At 35.2% G+C, this 22,869-nt stretch overlaps 2 protein-coding genes across 41 annotated transcripts; one reads left to right on the forward strand and one right to left on the reverse strand.

The window, feature by feature from the left end:
- The first annotated feature begins 589 nt into the window (after window positions 1-589).
- On the forward strand, window positions 590-10,702 carry LOC113052961 (actin-related protein 2/3 complex subunit 2-like). The gene is made up of 10 exons (XM_026217464.1): window positions 590-819; window positions 1,582-1,616; window positions 1,756-1,868; window positions 4,028-4,073; window positions 4,168-4,354; window positions 5,103-5,196; window positions 6,836-6,962; window positions 9,370-9,470; window positions 9,652-9,752; window positions 10,360-10,702. Exons 1-10 carry the CDS (start codon window positions 746-748, stop codon window positions 10,379-10,381), a joined length of 900 nt encoding a protein of 299 aa, XP_026073249.1. The 5' UTR covers window positions 590-745; the 3' UTR covers window positions 10,382-10,702.
- A 743-nt stretch (window positions 10,703-11,445) lies between these two features.
- On the reverse strand, window positions 11,446-22,137 carry LOC113052962 (neurofilament medium polypeptide-like). Of its 40 annotated transcripts, XM_026217484.1 has the most exons (10): window positions 21,736-22,086; window positions 20,675-20,757; window positions 20,325-20,481; window positions 19,105-19,269; window positions 18,713-18,838; window positions 17,614-17,852; window positions 15,891-15,925; window positions 14,497-14,906; window positions 14,389-14,442; window positions 11,450-14,322 (listed from the first exon to the last, which is right to left on the reverse strand). In XM_026217484.1, exons 1-10 carry the CDS (start codon window positions 22,084-22,086, stop codon window positions 12,175-12,177), a joined length of 3,768 nt encoding a protein of 1,255 aa, XP_026073269.1. In that variant the 3' UTR covers window positions 11,450-12,174. The 40 variants fall into 40 exon arrangements, with proteins under 40 accessions (XP_026073285.1, XP_026073263.1, XP_026073286.1 ...); XM_026217500.1 differs by having other exon boundaries at window positions 11,446-12,444; window positions 12,673-14,906; XM_026217478.1 differs by having other exon boundaries at window positions 11,447-12,894; window positions 13,003-14,906.
- Window positions 22,138-22,869: the final 732 nt, after the last annotated feature.

The raw sequence follows: 22,869 nt of genomic DNA on the forward strand, positions 1-22,869 counted from the left end.
TATGAGTTTGAATGCAAATGTTTGTTGGTGTGTACACAACCATCCCATAATGATAAAAATCCACCAACTCCTCTTTTTTTGTTTTTTGCTGAAATTATAAGCAATGTATCAGAAAAATAATATAATAAATGATCTGTGGGGTATTTTGAAATGAAGCTTCACAGACACATGCTGGGGACACCTGAAAATTTTTCGCTCACATCTTGTAAAAAGGGGCATAATGTCTAAAAAAAAAGGGGGAAAAAAGTAATGGAGATCACAAAACAGGCTGTTTTTATGTTAGAATGTAGAATATCAACATCTGTGCTGAAATATTTCAGATTAAGACAGATTAAAGAGTAGAAAGCCCTATGTTGAAAGTGCAATGTTTGTAAAACTCCTTATTTAGTAATGACGAATTCCTGAAACGTCATATATGCGAAATCATTGGTCATTCTTTGGTGGCGTGGGAAACTTTGAAGAAAAAAATAATTATATAAAAAAAGATTTTGAAATTGAAGATCTTACAGTAAATAAATTGTAAATAGCATAATTCCATTAAAGTATTTAGTTTAAATAATTAGTAGGCTACGCGCGAACAGTCAGGCAGTGACGCGGGCAGCCCGCGGGTCTTTCGAGTGAATGCGGAAGCGGCCAGAGGTGTAGAAGCAGGAAAACCAAAACGACTGGAGCAGGATTTCAGAAAACCAATATTATCGCTTCTATTTTAATTCCACACAGCCATTAGACATTCATTTAAATCACCATGATTTTGTTGGAAATCAACAACCGGATCATAGAGGAGACCCTCACCCTGAAATTCGACAGCGCTAGCAACGGGTGAGACGAAGATCTTCCTGTCTGAGACACAACTACATTAAACATCGATCATCTGATGCTTTGACACGAGACAGAGTTTGTTTGCGTGTATAAAATGACACGGTATCACGAGCTTTCATGTTGTATTGACTCTGTTCTGTCGGATAATGTGTTGATGTGTCCGTGTTGGAGAAATGAATCATCCTGAATGGGGTGTGTCCGATAGGAACACCCCATACAATTAAGAAAAACATGATTTAAGTGTGATTGCTTGATAACTTTGCCCCCTTTAACGTTATATTCTCCAGTTTGTGACTTTGCGCGTGCTCGCTCTCCTGCTGGAACGGCCACGCGCCTGCTGCAACTGATTACAAACAAATTCTGATTTGTGTCCCGTTTACTTTTTTAGTTCAACTACTTAATAATGAAAAGTTTAGTTTTTATATTTACATTTGTGTCATTACGGTCTGTCATTGTTTACATTATTACTGTGATACTCGATTCTGATTTGTCAGTCACGGCATTCCGGTCAAATATTTCTAATAATATATATATATATATATATATATATATATATATATATATATTTCAACAATATGTATTTCTTGTCAATTTATTGATTAGGCAGGTAGGCGTGTAGAAGTGGAATAATGTCATTATTGCAAAATAAAGCACTTTTGCTTGACTGTCCATAATCCCTTCACTTCTTTGTGTTTTATGGGAAAAAGTACTCTGCATAGCAGACCATATTAGCTCATAAAACTATTATTTATTTTTGTTTAGGAACAAGCCTGAAGCTGTAGAGGTTACATTTGCAGGTAAAGTCGAAAAATGTGTTTCTGTTCTCCAAACATTACTATGCATGCTTGTAACTGATCTTACAACAAAACTAATGTTTATTTTACACTGATAAAAGCAGATTGAATAACATGGGGTCTTGATATTCCTTTGCTGCAGACTTTGATGGTGTGATTTACCACATCTCTAACCCCAATGGAGACAAAACTAAGGTGATGGTCAGCATCAATCTCAAGTTCTTCAAGGAGCTTCAGGAGCACGGCGCCGATGAGGTATGAGAAACAATCACAAAACCTGGCAAAAACATGTCTGGGACCATAAAATCAGAAGAGAGATCCTAAAATCGACTCTCTCAATACAAAATGTACTTCACCATACAAACGTTTGGGGTTTGGTAAGATTCACAAAATGTCTTTCCTAAAGAAGTCTTTTATGTTCCCCAATGCTGCACTGATTTAATAACAATAATATTTTATATACACACACACACACACAACCAAAGTTTTTGAACATGAGGATTTTTAATGATTTAAGAATTCTCTTCTGCTCACCAAACCTGCATTTATTTGATCCAAAATACAGCAAAAGCTGTAATATTGTGAAATATTTTTACTATTTAAAATAACTGCTTTCTGTTTGAATGCATCTTAAAATGTAATTTATTCTTGTGATAGAAGCTGTATTTTCAGCATCATTGATCCTTTATCACATGATCCTTCAGAAATCATTTTAATATGCAGATGTGCTGCTTAAGAAACATTTATTATTATTAATATTTAAAAAATATTTTTCATGATTCTTTGATTAATAGAAAGATCCAAAGATCAGTATTTATTTGAAATAAAAAGCTTTTGTAACATTATACACTATACCATTGAAAAGATTGGAGTCAATATATACATACAGTACAGACCAAAGTTTGGACACACCTTCTCATTCAAAGAGTTTTCTTTATTTTCATGACTATGAAAATTGTAGATTCACACTGAAGGCATCAAAACTATGAATTAACACATGTGGAATTATATATGGAATTATATACATAACAAAAAAGTGTGAAACAACTGAAATATGTCATATTGTAGGTTCTTCAAAGTAGCCACCTTTTGCTTTGATTACTGCTTTGCACACTCTTGGCTTTCTCTTGATGAGCTTCAAGAGGTAGTCACCTGAAATGGTCTTCAACAGTCTTGAAGGAGTTCCCCGAGAGATGCTTAGCACTTGTTGGCCTTTTGCCTTCTGTCTGCGGTCCATCTCACCCTAAACCATCTGGATTGGGTTCAGGTCCGGTGACTGTGGAGGCCAGGTCATCTGGCGCAGCACCCCATCACTCTCCTTCTTGCTCAAATAGCCCTTGATTCCTTCAGTGTGACTCTACAATTTTCATAGTCATGAACATAAAGAAAACTCTTTGAATGAGAAGGTGTGTCCAAACTTTTGGTCTGTGCTATATATTTATAATTGTAATTCTCATCTGTTTGGAAAATAGAGTTCAGGTTTCCTGTGGACACTTATGCAGAAAGGAATTTTTATTTCACACATTATTTTGGGTCATTCTTTCATACTGATCATCTTGTGATTTTTGTTTTTTGTTTTGCATGATTCAGTCCAGACAGGGTGATCACATTTAATCACCATGTAAGGGTCTAAAGGACATGTGGTTTCTTTGTGAAACAGGAAGTGTCTCTGACTCGCTTTGCATAGAGGAAGTCACATGTTTTAAATAAAGAAACCTCGGTTCCTTGTTTAGTAAACTTAGCCAGTGTTCAGTTTATTTAGCGATCAGTTGTTGCTCTAAATTTTGAATTGCGTTATTTGCAGGCACATTTCAGGATGGATATAGTTGCTTTGTCAGGATTTTGAATCAGTGCATTGAGAAAATGAATGAATGAATGAATGATTTTCATGGGTCTTGAGGGTTCATGGAGCTGAGGTTGATGGGTGGCCTTTTCTCTGCCAGTGCATATAAATATTCAAAGTGGGTTCCAGCCTCATTCAGGACCGCTGATGTAAATCAAATAAATGCAAATCAGAGGAAAACCAGCAGAAACGGCCTTTAACTACCTGTTTGCACACAAAGACAATCTCTCAGACAAAAATTAATTCAAATGCATTTTTTTTTTTTTTTTGGAAGTTGATTTATTTGTTAAATCCTATCTCTGTTCTATTACATTTGGGCTAAAATAGGTGACAAAACACAAAATGCAGGACGCTCAAATCATGTGTTAAATGCTGGGAATGAATCAAGCTGTTGTATATGTAAATTATGATTAAGAAGCATGCATTGCGTTGTGATGATGAAATTATTAAGATGCATCATTTTTTCTTCATGATTGCAAAGTATTTGTAATGATGCGTAATGAATTTACTTCCAGTGAGTGTCTTTTATTAATAAAACAAATGAAAGAGATTTGTGTTTGTTGTGTTTCAGTTGCTGAAGCGTATTTATGGAAATGTCCTCGTGGCACCAGAAGACGGTAAGCCAAATGGTTGCAGTTTTCATTCGTTATTTTTCGTTATTTTTACTGTAAGAGTTTTGGTCTGACTGTCTGTTGTTGTTGCTCTCTGAAGGGTACAATATTTCACTGCTCTTTGACCTGGAGGCTCTTCCACCCAACAAAGAGGAGATGATACACCAGGCAGGCATCCTCAAGAGAAACTGCTTCGCTTCCGTCTTTGAGAAGTACTTTAAGTTCCAGGAAGAAGGTCGTGAGGGAGAAAAAAGGGCTGTTGTTCATTACAGGGATGACGAGTCTATGTAAGTACTTCTACTATGTTTAAAGCTTCAGGACAGTAGAGTTGCAACTAATTTAGAGAATCAGTTAATCTTTTATTTTTATTTTTTGATTTTGTATTAATTATTATTATTTTTTAATTTTTTTTTAGCAAAAATTAGTTAAATAGTTTCCTTTCAATGACATTCCTCTTGGATTTAACCTGACAAAACATATTATTAACAATGTGCAAATTCAAGGCAATAAGGAAAATGTATGTTTATGCAATATTTTGTGTCAAATGATTTAAAATAGTTTCAATATAAATATCAATATAATTAACAATATGATTAGCCAGTTAATATTTAAATGTTTACACATTATATATATAAACAGTTTGAAAACAGCAGAATGGGTGATAAAATCTAACCAAAAAAAAAAAGATTTTTATGGTGGTTTTTATGTGGTAAAATATTTTAAGCTTAAATTTAACAATTTATTAAAAAATAATTGATACTGATTAATTCAGGAAAACGTATGTTATCTGAAAACAAGTTATCATGTGAATTGTTTCTAGTGAATTCAGTTCATTAGATTAGATTAAATGGTATTGGGAAAACAAAACAGAAATACTAAAAAAAAACATTTTTTTTCTATTAAAAAATATATTCTTTTTTTTTTTTTTTTTTTTTTTTTTACAAGCATTTAATAAAGTGCTCAGATTTAAAAAAAATCAGTTTTGCGGCTGTTCTCACCTCACCTGTGTTTGTGTCTTTCTCTCATTGGTTTCAGGTATATCGAGGCTAAGAAAGACAGAGTAACTGTTGTGTTCAGCACGGTGTTCAAGGATGACGACGACGTCATCATCGGGAAAGTGTTCATGCAGGTTCGCTCAGTTTATCCCATTTTCAGGTTCTGTTTTGACCTACTTTGCAGTTGTTTTTGTATGCTTAAAATGTTGAAACACATGCCATCTGGGTGTTTTGCAATCCAGTCATTTGGTGTCATGTGTCAAGTTTAAACCACCACACGTCAAGCAGTGCTGTCATTTCTCAGTTTACAGAATTAAAAGCTGACTGACCTCAAAACTTATGAGCTCATTGTTAGAGCTGTATGCTTTTCACGTTTAAGTCATTTTATATCTCTGTATGTACTGTAGCCCCAAAAAGTGTTTGGACGAATAAGCCGCAATTGAAAATGCGCAAATATGTTTACATTATTTAAAAATATCAGTGCAAAGGGTATTTATTTTAAATAAATATATAAGCAAGCACTAATTTCTATCAAAGTTTGCATCTAATGCAATGACATTAAGACCTTTGTAATAGTTAAAAAAATTTTTAAGGGCTACTATATACATATTGAATAATTAGGTGTTTTTTGCTGATGTATAAAAAATGTCTAAAGATTCTTGAAAGAAGATAAATTGAATAAGATATTCAGACTTGTTTTCATAGACCGTCTCTGCCTGGTATGGTTTGAAATCACTTTGAGTGATAAACTTTCACTCTATTATACTTAAATTTTACAATTAATCCGCGGATCACATGCATGCCGAACTGTGGCCTAATTCATACAGATCACCTACAATCCGTTCAACTACTAATATTTTAACTGAAAAAGATTTTCATTCAATATTATTTTCTCAGTGAATATGCTGCATTTATTTGATAAAAATACAGTAAAAACAGTAATATTGTTCAATATTAATGCAATTACCGTATTTTCCGGACTTTAAGTTGCACTTTTTTTCATAGTTTGGCTGGTCCTGTGAATTATAGTCAGGTGCGACTTATTTATCAAAATTAATTTGACATGAACAGAGAGAAATGAACCAAGAGAAAACATTACCGTCTCTCGTGGCTAGACTGTAATGTTTTGTCTTGGTTCTAAATAAATGCGACTTGTAGTCCAGTGCGACTTATGTTTTTTCCTCATCATGACGTATTTTTGGACTGATGCGACCTATACTCAGGTGCGACTTATAGTCTGAAAAATACGGTAATAGTAACCATTTTCTGTGGTTTCCAACATGGAATGAAAAAAAAGGTAATTGATGTTTTATGTCAGTATTTTGAGTTTTTTTCTCACAATTCAGATTTAGTTTTCTCTTAATTCTCTTTTTTTTTCATAATTGTGCGAAAAAAGTCGCAATGTCCTTGTTTATTGTTATTCTGTGGCAGAAACAAAAAAAAATGGAATTGTGAGATATCAAAATTGCAAGATATAAACTCAAGTTGGAATTCTGAGTTTTATATTTTGCAATTCTGAGGAAAAAAAAAATGTTGCACATACCTTTTTTTTATTCAGTGGAGGATATGGACTTCCGTCGTTTTCAATTTTAAAATATTTTTATGCAATCAATCTTTTCTGGAATTTATAGCTGTTTTATAATACAGTGAATAAAATGCTTTCCAGATTACTTGCACATAATGATGTCAGCAGTGTAAACCACCACCATCATGTTTGTTAACAGTGGTGTTTTGACCGTCATCATGATGATGCCTGTGTTCCTCTGTGTTCAGGAGTTTAAGGAGGGCCGGAGGGCCAGTCACACGGCTCCTCAGGTGCTGTTCAGTCACAGAGAACCTCCTCTGGAGCTGAAGGACACTGACGCCACAGTGGGAGACAACATCGGCTACATCACTTTTGGTTTGTATCTTGAGGTCACATACACATATGGCTCTTGGCAAGTGTTCATATCAGACCCTGGTTGAACACCTTTATCAACCTCAGCTGCTAGTTAAGTATAGACTCTTGATGCCGTGTACATTAATTTGGACATTTATGAGGCCAGAACAAAGCACTGCTTTAGCACTGATTATGTGTGATAGGTGCACGGTGCATTTGCATTCGGATCAAGAGAGCAAGCACCCGTCTTCTCTTCATGGTGGTTACACAAACCTCTTAATGAATAGAAAAAGCACCACACCCTTTTATCAAAGCCAAAAACATTTACCAGCTCTACTCCACTTGAGATTCTCATACAACCAGGAAGTATCTAGAGAGACATGCAATATTTAGCGCTTCTTTAGTTCTGCTTTGTCTCTTCATTTAACTCTGGTACCCTGCAGCAAGAAATGCAGAACAGAAGTAACTGAAAATACTAATCTTTGAATGTAAACCTCTTGATAAAGATTATTTTATTCTCAGAATAATGCATTTAGATAATAAAATTCAAATGAGATATTTTTTTATATTATTATTCATATTATACCTTCAGTGTATACCTTCAGGCATCCATTCTGGTTTAAATTTTGCGTATTTATATATTATCCCTCTATAAACGGCAACTACCCTGCAACAAAATCACTAAATAAGTTCTGAATCAGTCTTTTCGCCTGGTTTTCCTTTTGAGATATTTAACAATTCTTGAAACAGGATTAAATTTACTTCAGAAGCAGCATTGAATAAGATATTAAAACCTGTTCATAGACACTGTTTTTAATGCAAGTGTATTTTGTCCTAGTGCACTGACAGAATTTTATATACACAATATATTTACAAAACACTTTTTAGTTAACTAAAAACTTAAAATTAGATTTTGTTGTAGTAATAATAATAATTATATATACACACACTCACCGGCCACTTTATTAGGTACACCTTTTCAATTGCTTGGTAAAACAAATTGCTAATCAACCAGGCAACTCGATGCAATTAGGCGTCTAGATGTGGTGAAGATGACTTGCTGAAGTTCAAAGCGAGCATCAGAATGGGGAAGGATGTTAAACCGACCCGGGACCCGAGGTAATAGATTCGGACCCAACCCGGCTGATCATTTAAAATATAACTGACTTTACTGATTAGTGATTGGCTCTTTTATTCAGAAGGCGGGGCTTCATTCAGTAGAGTGTCCATATTGACTGTTGTCAATCATCTTGTCGGTTAACATCCTCCACATTTCATTTCATTTCACTTCCTACTGTATTGTAGAGAAAAGTAGCAGCACCTACTGGCAGTTTTTTCTATTTTTTAAAAAAAATATAATTTCAGTTATTTAAATCATTTAATATTTCTATATTTAAAGTTTAATATTTAAAAGTATTAATCTCAACATGAATTTATGAATTTAACTGCACCTTTTTTGTTGTTCTGTGCCACCTCTGTAGTACCAATTAATTTTGTTATTACTGATTTAATTTGATTGGTAACTTATTCTTCTTGTTCTTATTCTATTGTTTTAATGAATCTAAACCCTTTTGAATCTGACATAAAAGATGACATACTTTTAATAAAGTTAGAAAAATGCTGTTACAAAAAAAAAAGCCCCTGTAAATCTATTTGAGTCAAATGTCACCTAGTAATGGGAAGGCTAAATTTATTTAGAATTTTTGATCATTGATCAGAAGGTGCTCCTGAAAAGAAAAATGAGCATTGAGCCCTGTGATACTGTTAAATATACTTTCAAATATAATTTAGTCCTGTGATCAAAGCTGAATTTTCAGCATCATTACTCCAGTCTTCAGTGCCACATGACCCTTCAGAAATCATTATAATATGCAGATTAATTATTTATTTATAAACTTTTTTTTTATTTTTTTTTTTTAGATAAATTCATACTTTTATTAAGCAAGGATGTCTTGAACTGATACATGGTAATGGTAAAGTGTTGGTAAAGACGTTGTTTGAAAATATTTAGATTTCAGTAAATTCTGTACTTTTAAACGTTTTATTAGTCAAATAATCCTGAATTATTTACAAAACAAAAAATATTAGCCAGCCCAAACGGTTTCCAACAATGATAATAAATCAGCATATTAGAATGATTTCTGTAGGATCATGTGACACTGGAGTGAGACTGGAGTAGAGATGCTAAATATACAGCTTTGCATCACAAAAATAAGTATATTAAAACGGAAAACCATTATTTTAAATTAAAATAATATTTCACAATATTACAGTTTTTTTCTTTATTTTTATTAAACTCTTGATGAGCATAAGAGACTTCTTTGAAAAATCGTAAAAAATCTTTATGTAAATGTTACCCAACGTGTCACAATTACAGTGAATTTCTCATTTTATTTCAAATAAAAAAACTGAATTCCTTTCCCAACAGTGCTGTTTCCTCGACACACCAACGCCAACACCAGAGACAACACCATCAACCTCATCCACACCTTCCGGGACTATCTGCACTACCACATAAAGTGCTCCAAGGTGAGAGACCCTCCTCAGAAACACCTGATTGTGTTTATGAAGGGTCGAACGAGAGCTTGGTTTGCATTCTTGTCATTCAACCATTCTGCCCTTTGTTTGGCCAGATGAAACACAATTGTCAGCGTGAAGAAAACAGCTATATTCGTGGGAATGAAGATAGATGTGTTTTCTCTGGTTTTAGGCTTACATCCACACTCGCATGAGGGCCAAGACCTCGGACTTCCTCAAGGTACTCAACCGAGCTCGCCCGGACGCTGAGAAGAAAGAGATGAAAACTATGTCGTAAGTGCTGTTTCACAATCACTAGTGTTTCACACGTTATATGAAACCGCACAAAGTAAAGTATTTTTCTCACAGGCTTTTTTTCAGCAGAGGTGGTTGATTTGTGCTGATGTTGGTGCATATCTCTGGTTTGAATTTAACACCAGTGGCATGTGCTTGCAAAAGATTAATTTGTGACTGTGTGTTTGAATCTTCATTAATTACGTTGAGGTCGTTGCGCCATACACCGATCATATCAAAGCAGATTACCATGTACTTTTCAAAGATACTTCAGCTGGTTGTTGTTTGAGCTTGTTTAAACTGAAACATGGCCAAATACTGCAGGTACATCTTCTCTGGAATCAAAGGCCATTTTTCTGGTAGATTAGAAATTGATTTTTATCAGTAATGTAGAAACCTTTTGAAATATACCTACTCTGAGCTCTGAAGAATGACTTCTCGTGAATGTCAGTGTGCCTTTAACTAAAAAAACAAACCTGCTACCTGTCAGCACTACACATAATCCTATGTAATAGTACACACTTGCAGTATTGCGTATATAGCTATATTTATTCCACTGTGCATTGATCTATTGAATATGAATTTAACCCTCACATGATCTGTCCAGGGGCAAGACCTTCTCCCGTTAAGGACATGATGTGCAATCACGAGACCAGCATCTGTGGACTCCATCATACACCTCTGGCCAGTGATATTGATCCTCCACCTGTAAATTGCACCTCAACAGGGAGACAAATATATTCCTTGCTTTGCATTAATAGGATAAATGTTATTTGTATGTCGGAATTTTGATACGCTCTTGTGTTTCATTGCATAGCTGTTGTCTGACAGTGTTTTATCGACATTAGACATGCAGTATTTTCCCTTTCCTCTTGCCTTCTGTTTGCGCCAAATGCATCAATATTGGACATCCTGGATCGGTCATGAATAAACCCATCTTCTATAGAAGAGATTCTGTGGTTGTTATTGGGGGTGCATGCAAAGGTTTGGGGTCGGTAGGGTTATTTTGATGCTTTTGAAGTCTCTTATTCTCACCAAGGTTGTATTTTTTTTTTTTTTACCCAAATATAGTGAAATCTCATTACAATTCAAAGTAACTTTTAGTTTTAATATACGACTCTTATACCACAAAACCAGTGAAAAGAGTCTTTTTTTCCTAAATTGAGATTTATACATCATCTGAAAGCTAAATAAATAAGCTTTCCATTGATGTAAGGTTTGTTAAGATACAGCTATCTGGAATCTAAGGGTGCAAAAAAAAAAAAATCTAAATATTGAGAAAATCAACTTTAAAGTTGTACGAATGCATTGCATATTACTAATAAAAAATTAAGTTTTAATATATCACCAGTAAGAAATTTACAAAATATCTTCATGGAACATGATCTTTACTGTCCTAATGATTTTTGGCATAAAATAAAAAGACCTCCACATATATTTTAAAATGTAATTTAAAGCTGAATTTTCAGCATCATTGATACGGTCTTCAGTGTCACAAGATCTTTCAGAAATCAATTGAATCTGCTGCTCAAGAAACCTCTGATTATTATCAATGTCGAAAATGCCTGTGCTGATTCATATTCTTGTGGAAATCGTGATCCATTTTTTTTAGCATTCTTTGAGAAATGGCAATCTTTTGTAATATTATAAATGTCTTGCTTCAAAAACAAAAGTTCTTACGGAACCCAAACTTCTGATTGGTCATTTACATTCTAAAATAACAACGCTAGCCAGGAGATAAAGCTCATACACGTTTTATTGTGGTACAGTAGATTAATAAAAAGTCATGGTCATCACAAAGAAAAACTGAGCTATAAGAAGGAAAGAAATACAGAGATGAAGAACCAATAATGCTGTAAGATTAGGATGAGACGTAGCAATACAATGTCACTCGTTCTCCTTCATATCTTGAGACCCTTCTTGTAATGTAAAATATTTGTTATACTTATTTACTTTGGTTTCTTAATTCTTTTAATTATGCAAAATAATAATTTGGTAATGTATGGTATTTTGAATAGAATAATAACACCCATTCATATTCAGTCGAGTCTGCTGCGGTTAATTTGTCTTCACAGCTTCAATAAGGGTTTACAATCCAAAAGTGCTCATACTTGGGAGCAAAATTTATATTTTTACACTTTACTTTATATTTCTTCAGACAGAATCATAATTTCATAATTTCATTTTTTACACTGATTTACAAATTTTGATTAGCATTAGCTACAGAAGAACATGAAGCTAATAAACACACGATTAACATGGTATATAACTGGTATGTGATTTTCATGAGCTTTGGAGTGACACAGCTACTCTGGTGGTGCCAATCTACAATCTTTTTTCGGGCTGCATTTAGTTTTCTTTCATTTTGTGAACTATTATGATTTTACGTTATGCATTTAAATTAATAATACCCATGGCAAAATTAATGTAGGGGTGGCCACTGGGGTGGCCAGATTTTATGGGCACTCCTAGGGAGCACCCCTGTCTTCATAAACTCTTCTTCTTCTAACTCCTCTCGCTCTTCTATAAGCTTTTCCATCTCTAGCCCCAGTTGTTCTCCCCACTCCTCTTGCTCATCTTTCCACTTTTCCATCGCTAACTCCAGTTGTTCTCCCCACTCCTCTTGCTCATCTTTCCACTTTTCCATTGCTAACTCCAGTTGTTCTCCAAACTCCTCTTGCTCGTCTTTTGCCTTTTCCATCGCTAACTCCAGTTGTTCTCCAAACTCCTCTTGCTCATCTTTTGCCTTTTCCATCGCTAACTCCAACTCTAACTCCAGTTGTTCTCCCCACTCCTCTTGCTCGTCTTTTGCCTTTTCCATCGCTAACTCCAGTTGTTCTCCCCAATCCTCTTGCTCGTCTTTTGCCTTTTCCATCGCTAACTCCAGTTGTTCTCCAAACTCCTCTTGCTCATCTTTTGCCTTTTCCATCGCTAACTCCAACTCTAACTCCAGTTGTTCTCCCCACTCCTCTTGCTCATCTTTTGCCTTTTCCATCGCTAACTCCAGTTGTTCTCCAAACTCCTCTTGTTCGTCTTTTGCCTTTTCCATCGCTAACTCCAGTTGTTCTCCAAACTCCTCTTGCTCATCTTTTGCCTTTTCCATCGCTAACTCCAACTCTAACTCCAGTTGTTCTCCCCACTCCTCTTGCTCGTCTTTTGCCTTTTCCATCGCTAACTCCAGTTGTTCTCCCCAATCCTCTTGCTCGTCTTTTGCCTTTTCCATCGCTAACTCCAGTTGTTCTCCCCACTCCTCTTGCTCGTCTTTTGCCTTTTCCATCGCTAACTCCAGTTGTTCTCCCCAATCCTCTTGCTCGTCTTTTGCCTTTTCCATCGCTAACTCCAGTTGTTCTCCAAACTCCTCTTGCTCGTCTTTTGCCTTTTCCATCGCTAACTCCAGTTGTTCTCCAAACTCCTCTTGCTCATCTTTTGCCTTTTCCATCGCTAACTCCAACTCTAACTCCAGTTGTTCTCCCCACTCCTCTTGCTCATCTTTTGCCTTTTCCATCGCTAACTCCAGTTGTTCTCCAAACTCCTCTTGTTCGTCTTTTGCCTTTTCCATTGCTAACTCCAGTTGTTCTCCAAACTCCTCTTGCTCGTCTTTTGCCTTTTCCATCGCTAACTCCAGTTGTTCTCCCCAATCCTCTTGCTCGTCTTTTGCCTTTTCCATCGCTAACTCCAGTTGTTCTCCAAACTCCTCTTGCTCATCTTTTGCCTTTTCCATCGCTAACTCCAACTCTAACTCCAGTTGTTCTCCCCACTCCTCTTGCTCATCTTTTGCCTTTTCCATCGCTAACTCCAGTTGTTCTCCAAACTCCTCTTGCTCATCTTTTGCCTTTTCCATCACTAACTCCAGTTGTTCTCCAAACTCCTCTTGCTCGTCTTTTGCCTTTTCCATCACTAACTCCAGTTGTTCTCCAAACTCTTCTTGCTCGTCTTTTGCCTTTTCCATCGCTAACTCCAGTTGTTCTCCAAACTCCTCTTGCTCATCTTTTGCCTTTTCCATCGCTAACTCCAACTCTAACTCCAGTTGTTCTCCCCACTCCTCTTGCTCGTCTTTTGCCTTTTCCATCGCTAACTCCAGTTGTTCTCCAAACTCCTCTTGCTCATCTTTTGCCTTTTCCATCGCTAACTCCAGTTGTTCTCCAAACTCCTCTTGCTCATCTTTTGCCTTTTCCATCACTAACTCCAGTTGTTCTCCAAACTCCTCTTGCTCGTCTTTTGCCTTTTCCATCACTAACTCCAGTTGTTCTCCAAACTCTTCTTGCTCGTCTTTTGCCTTTTCCATCGCTAACTCCAGTTGTTCTCCAAACTCCTCTTGCTCATCTTTTGCCTTTTCCATCGCTAACTCCAACTCTAACTCCAGTTGTTCTCCCCACTCCTCTTGCTCATCTTTTGCCTTTTCCATCGCTAACTCCAACTGTAACTCCAGTTGTTCTCCAAACTCCTCTTGCTTGTCTTTCACCTTTTCCATTGCTAACTCCAGTTGTTCTCCAAACTCCTCTTGCTCATCTTTTGCCTTTTCCATCGCTAACTCCAGTTGTTCTCCCCACTCCTCTTGCTCATCTTTTGCCTTTTCCATCGCTAACTCCAACTGTAACTCCAGTTGTTCTCCAAACTCCTCTTGCTTGTCTTTCACCTTTTCCATTGCTAACTCCAGTTGTTCTCCAAACTCCTCTTGTTCGTCTTTTGCCTTTTCCATCGCTAACTCCAGTTGTTCTCCCCACTCCTCTTGCTCATCTTTTGCCTTTTCCATCGCTAACTCCAACTGTAACTCCAGTTGTTCTCCAAACTCCTCTTGCTTGTCTTTCACCTTTTCCATTGCTAACTCCAGTTGTTCTCCAAACTCCTCTTGCTCATCTTTTGCCTTTTCCATCGCTAACTCCAGTTGTTCTCCAAACTCCTCTTGCTCATCTTTTGCCTTTTCCATCGCTAACTCCAGTTGTTCTCCAAACTCCTCTTGTTCGTCTTTCACCTTTTCCATTGCTAACTCCAAAGCTAACACCAGTGGTTCTGCCAACTCCTCTTCCTCCCCAAAAACGTGGTTGTTGTGATCAGTAGGATTTTGCTCAAGTTCACTCTGAGAGACCCCTTTTCTGTCCACTATTTCTTGCGTGATGACGATGGCTTTCTTAAGTCCGACGGAAGGCGGAGGAGCTGGAGACAGAAAGCTGGAGGTTAGAGTCAGTCTTTGGTAATTCATTAAGACATTTACAGATGTCCCACCTTTCCAGGAATGTCCGGGAGTCTCCCGCATAATAATAGAGACTCCCTGTCACCTGAGAATTCTAACCCATAACAGCTGTTCAGCCAAGACACAAATTTACTTGGTATTATAATACATTTTTTACATAATTTGTTATTGTTTTTACCTGTTATTACAATGCGTTTTCCTGGTATTGTTAATGCCTCTCCTGACTTCTTGCATTTGGATATCCAGTTATTTTGAGACTACACTGGATCACTCTCACTTTCGTTTCACGAATAGTAATGAATGAACAAACAGGTTTTTGTTCTCCAGGGCTATTTCCTGGAAACGGGTTTGGACAGGGTGGGATGTCTGCACTAGTAAACATTACTTGGGCCATTCTATGAATCAGATACCTGTTGCATTTTGAGAAGGTAATTTTGTAAGGGAACTTTTTTTGTAAAAGATTTTGCTCCATTTCAAGCAAAATTATAATATATTCATTGACATTTAGAACATGACAAGATATAATTATGTCTTCAGAACAATAACAGGGTGAAGTTTTACAGTTTAATTTGACAATATAAGCTCACGAAAGTCCTTCTTTGAGAATTTAATGCTGATATTTCTAATTCATTTTACTATACATGCTAATAGAGCCAAAGGCAGCTTAAAAAAGGCACTAAAATAGCACCTGTTTTGTAGAATGACCCTTTTGTTTCTTTTACAGATTATAATATGATTTCCTTCAAACATATTTGCATGAGGTTAGCAGTTAGAAACAAACAGCGTGAGTGATGTGAGTGTATTCGGGCAGCAATGTTTACTTGTCTTTGTTAGACAGTAGAGCAGTGAGTGATGATTAGTATGAAGACAAGCTTGTTGTGGGTTAGGCAAGCATCTTTGTTAACACATACTGACGATGCCTAAAATCTACACGTCAGGGCACTCACCTGCATACAACGCCTGCTCTAAAGAAAATTCCTCTCTGTGAAGGGAAGAGAGAATATGAGAGAATGGCACAAAAGGAGGTGCTTGATGGGAAAAGATGCAACTAAATGTTCAAGACTGGGGGTGGATCGAAGTTATGAATGATTCACTGAAAAACCCACACTGAGTGATCACTTTTCTGCAAATATAAGGGGGGAAATGTCCCCCTCATTGCTTTTAAGTGGTGTCTGTTTTAAAGGACAGATGAATGCTGGGAAATGTTTCTCAAAAGCCTGTAGAGAAAGAGTTTGTGCCATGTGTTTGTTACTACAGAGTGACTTCACCATGGAAAGATGAGCTCTGTGCACGCTAGATTTGCATGGGCAGCTCACAAAGGAAAATGCCGGAAACAGCAATGCTGTGTAATGTGCACGTTACAATCAGTGACCAAAGAGATTTCAAGATCAAAGAGATAGTCCACCAAAAATTTGAATTCTGTCATTAACATTCTAAACCTGTATGGATTTATTTGTTCTATGAAACATGAAGATATTATATGAACAAAAATTATAATGGAAGTCGGTGGGAACTGAATATGTTTGGTTACCAATATTTTAGCAAAATATATTTTTATTTATTTTTATTTACTTATCTTTTTTTTTTCGCTGAAGAAAGAAGTGAATACAGGTTTGGAACAACATGATGTTGCAACAAACACGCACAAAGTTACTTTTTTGTGTTTGTTCTGAACTGAACTAAAACATTTGAACAAACAGCAGTATTTAACTCAATGTTAAAAAAAGGTGGATAGATTTCCAATTTTAGAAACAAATCCTCAAATCAGTGATTTGAATCATTTTATTAAAGGAGTAGTTGCTTGAAACTGAAAACTTGCTTAAACTTTACACACCCTCAGGCCATCCACGATGTAGATGACTTTGTGTCTTCATCGGAATAGAAATGTAGCATCACTTACTCACCAGTGGTTCCTCTGCAGTGAAAACAGCCTATAACAGTTCTAAACAAATGTTTTTTACTGCAGGAGGCTTTATTATGGATTAAGGACTTGTGTTTTGTCCAGAAGCACCAGTTTAAAGTTAAAATGCATTGGATTTGTTTCTAACAAACGTTCAGTTTTTCACTTTACAAGACATTAATTTATAGACTTGAGTTGTGAGGGTTACTTGTGGATTACTGTGATGCTTTTATCAGCTGTTTGGACTCTCATTCTGACGGCACCCATTCACTGCAGATGATCCACTGGTGAGCAAGTGGTGGAATGCTACATCTCTCCAAATCTGTTCTGACAAAGAAACAAACTCATCTACATCTTGGATGGCCTGAGAGGGAGTTCATTTTCAGTAAATTTTCTTTTTTGGGTGAACTATTCCTTTAAAACCTGATTGGATACATGAAATGACTCGAACTAATCAGCTTAGATGGTATTTTTTCAACATAATGTCAAAACTGAAAATGCATATATTTTTTATTTTTTTTTATTTTATATGACTAGCAAAATTGTGTTGAATACATTGTGAATCTTTGATCTATTACCCAGTCCTAATTTGAATCTTTACAAGGGAATTTATGGGATTAGCCTTCAGTCTAAAAGAAAGAAAAAGAAACCTGATTCAGCTCATTAAGGACTTGAGGCGATTAGGTATCAAGGATGATTCTGGAATTGAGCTTGAATATCCATTTTGTGAGCACTGTTCACAAGCTCTTCCTCTCTCTCCTTCATCTTACCTATTTTTGTCCCCCTCGTCGTCAACAACACCCTCCAGGAGGCAATGATAGGTGGCAATCTCTGCCTCCAGTTTGGACTTGATGTTCAGCAGGGCATCATACTCGGCCGCCTGACGCTCCACCTGCGCTCGCACCTGTCCCAGCTCTCCCTCCAGCTGCACCAATCCAGAGTTGTACCCATTGACTTCATGAGCGTAACGTGCCTCTGTTTCACGCAGCGAATCTTCGAGGGATCGAATCTGCAAAACACCAAGCAGAATAAACAAAAATGACATTTTTGTTTCTCATGATCTTAATAACTTTTTAAATATAGGCCTCTGTGTAAAACGCTTGAAATTGACAACAATATATTTTTTATTCTTTATTCTAAATGTATTACATTATATTATTTGTATTATATTGTTTAATTTCATTATTTTTGTTCCACAATAAGTTTGCTTTGAAAATATTGAAAAAGATTCACAATATATTAAAGACAATTTGTGGAAGCGAAAGAAACAAAAATAATGCAATAAAAATATGATATAATACATTTTATATATATATATATATATATATATATATATATATATATATATATATATATGTATATATATATATATATGTATATATATGTATATATACATATGCATATAGTACATATACATATACATACACATACATATACATATACATATACATATAAATATACACACACACATATATATATATATATATATATATATATATATATATATATATATATATATATATATATATATATATACACTCACTTTGTGGAGTGAGTAGGTGTGTCAAACTTCTTGACATTCAACAATTATTTTTTTGCAGAAATGTGCTTCAAAAATTATGTTTACAAAAACCAACAACCTAACAAATCTAGACAAGCCACCATATAAAACCAGCTCCTGTTTTCCCATGGTTTAAAAACCACAGGTATAATGTGTAAATTCAGATGACATGGGTGCACAGAGACAGGTATTGAACATTTAGTGCAATCACATTTCATAATGATTTAATTGATGCACATGTCTGCCAGGTGAGAGTGCTGACTGAGAGATTTGTCAAGTGCATAATTTGTGTAATTTGTGTATCATACCATATTGTGCAGAGCCTGCAGGTCAATTTCTAGAGTTTGTTTCGTCCTGCGCAGCTCGTTCAGCTCGGTCTTTCCTGCCTGCAGAGCTTCTGTGTTCTGAGTCACCTCAGCTGTGATGCTGTCAAACTAGATAGAGAGGACAAGTGGCGCCTTATAATATTCTACAATGTTTTTTTTATTTTTATTAAAATGCACTTTCCCATGGGGTAGAAAATAGGGTCACAACTCACAAAAGTTGAAAGATGAAATTTTACTTAGAAGATGAAATTATTATAAGAGCTGTTTTTGATGTATTTTAGAAGCACTATATATATATATATATATATATATATGAAAGTGGCAACAATTTTGGAAGAGCAGGAGACAACAAATGAATGTAAAATATGACTGACTTTGTTTTTATACCACTCTTCAGTTTCCTCGCGGCTCTTCTGCGCGGCTCGCTCGTACTGCGTGCGGATGTTATTAATGGTCTCATTGAGGTCTGCATTGTTTTTAGACTCCATTTGCACATTGACTTGAGAGTCACTGATATGACTCTTCAGGTTGGCAACATCCTGTGAAATAAAATGATTAATGAATTTAGATATATCGATTATAAAGGCAGGATCTGGCAACAGAGCTAAGTTTGTTTAACACTTGCTCTAAAGCATTGTAAACCAGGTAGAACGGTTGGGAAGATCTGTTTTTTAATTTATTTTTTTTATTAGCAGTTCATAGTTTGGAAAGTATTTTGACCCCCCCCCCCCACACACATTTAAAATAAAATAAATGTAACATTTAATTAAAAATAAACAAAGAAATAAAGTAGAGCTTCAAAAAAATTGTTATTGGAACAAACCACAACAATCTCTCCACTGAAGCCATTGATTATATATATTAATAACGTAAATGCACTTTAATTTTTATTAAATATTAATATTAAAATGATTTAAATTCTAAGTTAATTAAATATATATTTATTCAAAAATTCAGGTATTTTAATATTAAAATAGAATTAAATTAAACTAACATTAATATTATTTAAAATTATTTTAGTATTAAAATTAATAAAATATTGATTTTATTAAATTAATATTAATTTATTATTTTCTATTATCTTAATAATAACATTTCATTATATTATATATCATTATTTAATATATTCATTACATCAATTAGAATATTAAGCTTAATTAATGTTAAAATAATATGAATCATTAAAAAGTAATTTTACAATGTCTGAGTATTTTACAATTAAATTTGTTTAATATTAATTAAATTTATATTCATATTAAATTAACATTCATGCAATGATTAAAATATTAAAATATTTTAATAATTTTATTTCACATTATTTTAATGTAAGAAAATAATATATAAAAATTACTATGAAATTTAAATCGCAAAATCTGCTTAAAGCTGATATCACAGTTATTTAGGATATCTATGGCGCTGTACAGTAGAATTAATTAGATTAATTTGACTTCCATCATTGATGTTTGCTTTCGTAGTGCTCTGTTAACTACTAACTGCTGCTGCTTATGACTTAAAGGCTGTTTGTGCTCCAACAATGAGTCTGTCTCTGTAGGTTTGAGGTGTTGCTGTTTAATCAGTGTTGAGTGGCATGTACCTCCTCGTGGCTCTTCTTCAGGAACACCAGCTCTTCTCTCATAGACTCGATCTGGCCCTCCAGCTGCATGCGGCCCATGTAAGTGTCGTCCAGCATCTTACGGAGTCCTGCCAGATCCTGCTCCACCCCTTGCCGCATGGCCTGCTCCGACTCAAACCTGCCGGAGCGATGCAGTGAGAGCTTATTTACATCAGAGACCACAGGACGTGTGTCATATCTACAGCAAACTGTGCTGCAGCTCGGTGACAGCTTAGTATTATTATCTCATTATACTACATATTATAAGAGAAATGTTCTTAATTCGAGAGCTTTCAACATTTCATCAAGGAACAAATAACCAAAAAACTCACTTGACTTTGAAATCGTCAGCAGCCAGCCTCGCATTGTCTATCTGTAAGAAGAGTCTGGCATTGTCCATGGTCATTTCCTGGAGCTGAGGGGTTGGTATGCAAGCACACTCACATCATTCTCTTGCATTTATGGATTAAAGCATTGAAGCCAACAGCATATATTTTTATTTGTTTGTTATTTTTTTTTACTTGTACAATTGTCATAAAACTTAATGCCGATAACCAACAGAGGAAAATAAATCATGCATCACAAAATAATTTAATAAAATGCATACTGCATAGTATTTCATTGTGTTCCTTTAAAATTGTTATAACTCTTAAAAGACCATTTAAAAAAATCTAAACAATAACAAAAAAAGGTAAATGATTTGTGTTTGAGGCTTTGGTTCCTTTACTTAAAAAAAAAAAAGTGTTCCCCTTGGCATTTTTAATGCACCCAGTTTTCTTTTCAGTTTAATAAAAGCATTTTTATTAATAATATTTCTTCCATTTAACAATCATTGTTTCTTAATTGCACTTCAATTGTTTTATTGCTGGTTTCTATTTGCTGGTTTTTCTTTTGCTGCTTTTGTCGAGATCACTCCTGCAAAGTGCATATTTTTATTATAATTTGTTTTTATTATTATTGAATCAGTGAATAATTCAATGAATGATTTATTTCCATATTTTTATTAAATGGTTGCAACATGTTATCATTAAGTTGTTCTTGAAGCTTAAACCACATACACAACCATTAAAAATTACAACTAAAATTAAATTTCAGTCATTTTTGGGGAGGTGGAGCAGATAGTGAAGAAAAAGCATCAAAAAGGTCCAACATAGATGTAGACCTGCATCTCGTGCATTTAAAGAAGCTACAGAGCTGGAATTGAAAGGATTGAAACAAATAGAAAAACATATTTAGCAACTACATAATTCCCAAACTTTCATTTGTGTTACTTCACCATGAACTATCATTGTAAAATTAGGAAAATAGTCATAGTAAAGAATTAGCAGATGTGTCCAAACATTTGGTAGTGTGCGTTATGATAAAAATAATGCACGAGTATTTATTTGCTCACCTGGTTTCTCAGATCATTAATGATCTTCTCATAGGCGCTCCAGTCTCTGTCACTCTCAGCTCCTTTCCTCATCAGAGCCTCTTTGATTTGCTTCTCCAGTTCAATGTTGGAGTCCTCCAGGAGTCGCACTTTTGACAGATACCCCGCCAGACGGTCATTCAGACCCTTCATGGTCTCTTTATCATCAGCTGGGGGAAAAGTGCTGCTGTTGATCTGCACAGTGGGACGCAGTGTGTTTGCCAGATTCCCTATAGTGGCTGGGGAAATGGACCCGAACAAACCACCCCTTGACCCCAAGCTACCAGACAGACTTGAGCTGGAGAAACTCCTGGAAGGGCTCATGAATGACATGGTGCGGTTTAGAAGTGGCTTTGAGCGTGCTTGCGAGATGCGGTCTGTTGTTTTACCTGCGGCAGGTATGTGAGGGGGTTTGGGAGCAGCTATATATAGACTTCAGATCTCTACTGTGATTGGTCGGGGAGATGTAAGTCTACACCTGCACGGATCTCATTTGTTTGCAAATTCCCACAGAGGATAAACAAGGACATACTCTCAAACTACACTGAGGAGGGTTCACTTAGAAATTGGTATTACATTTTGCAAAAAAAAAGAAAGACAAAAACACTGAATTAAACATGATATTTTTAAGAAAAAAAATGATATAAATTTTTTTTGTAAAACTTACTCCAATCACCTTTGTTTTATTTCAACACAGAAATATTATTCCGTGTTACATGCATCAAATTTTTTTTTTGTGTTGACACATGAATGAGCTCAATTTGTGCTTTATATATATATATATATATATATATATATATATATATATATATATATATATATATATATATATATATATATATATATATATATATATACTGTCCATATATAACAAGTCCAAGTTATATTTCAAAGACATTTGATTTTGCTTTACCTTTTGTGACAACATGCCCCAAAAGTTATAGTAATAGCTAATGGGTTGTTGTCACACAGGGAACCAAACAGCCTATTATTATTCTTTTTTTATCGAAATATAAATAGTAAAACAAATAAATATTGAATTTAATACATTTTCTGTATTCAAATGGTATTTGAAAAGTGCATTCTGTTTATCTCACAGATCCTGTCACATCCATG

Source organism: Carassius auratus, chromosome 34 (assembly GCF_003368295.1).
Source record: "Carassius auratus strain Wakin chromosome 34, ASM336829v1, whole genome shotgun sequence".
Taxonomy (NCBI): domain Eukaryota; kingdom Metazoa; phylum Chordata; class Actinopteri; order Cypriniformes; family Cyprinidae; genus Carassius; species Carassius auratus.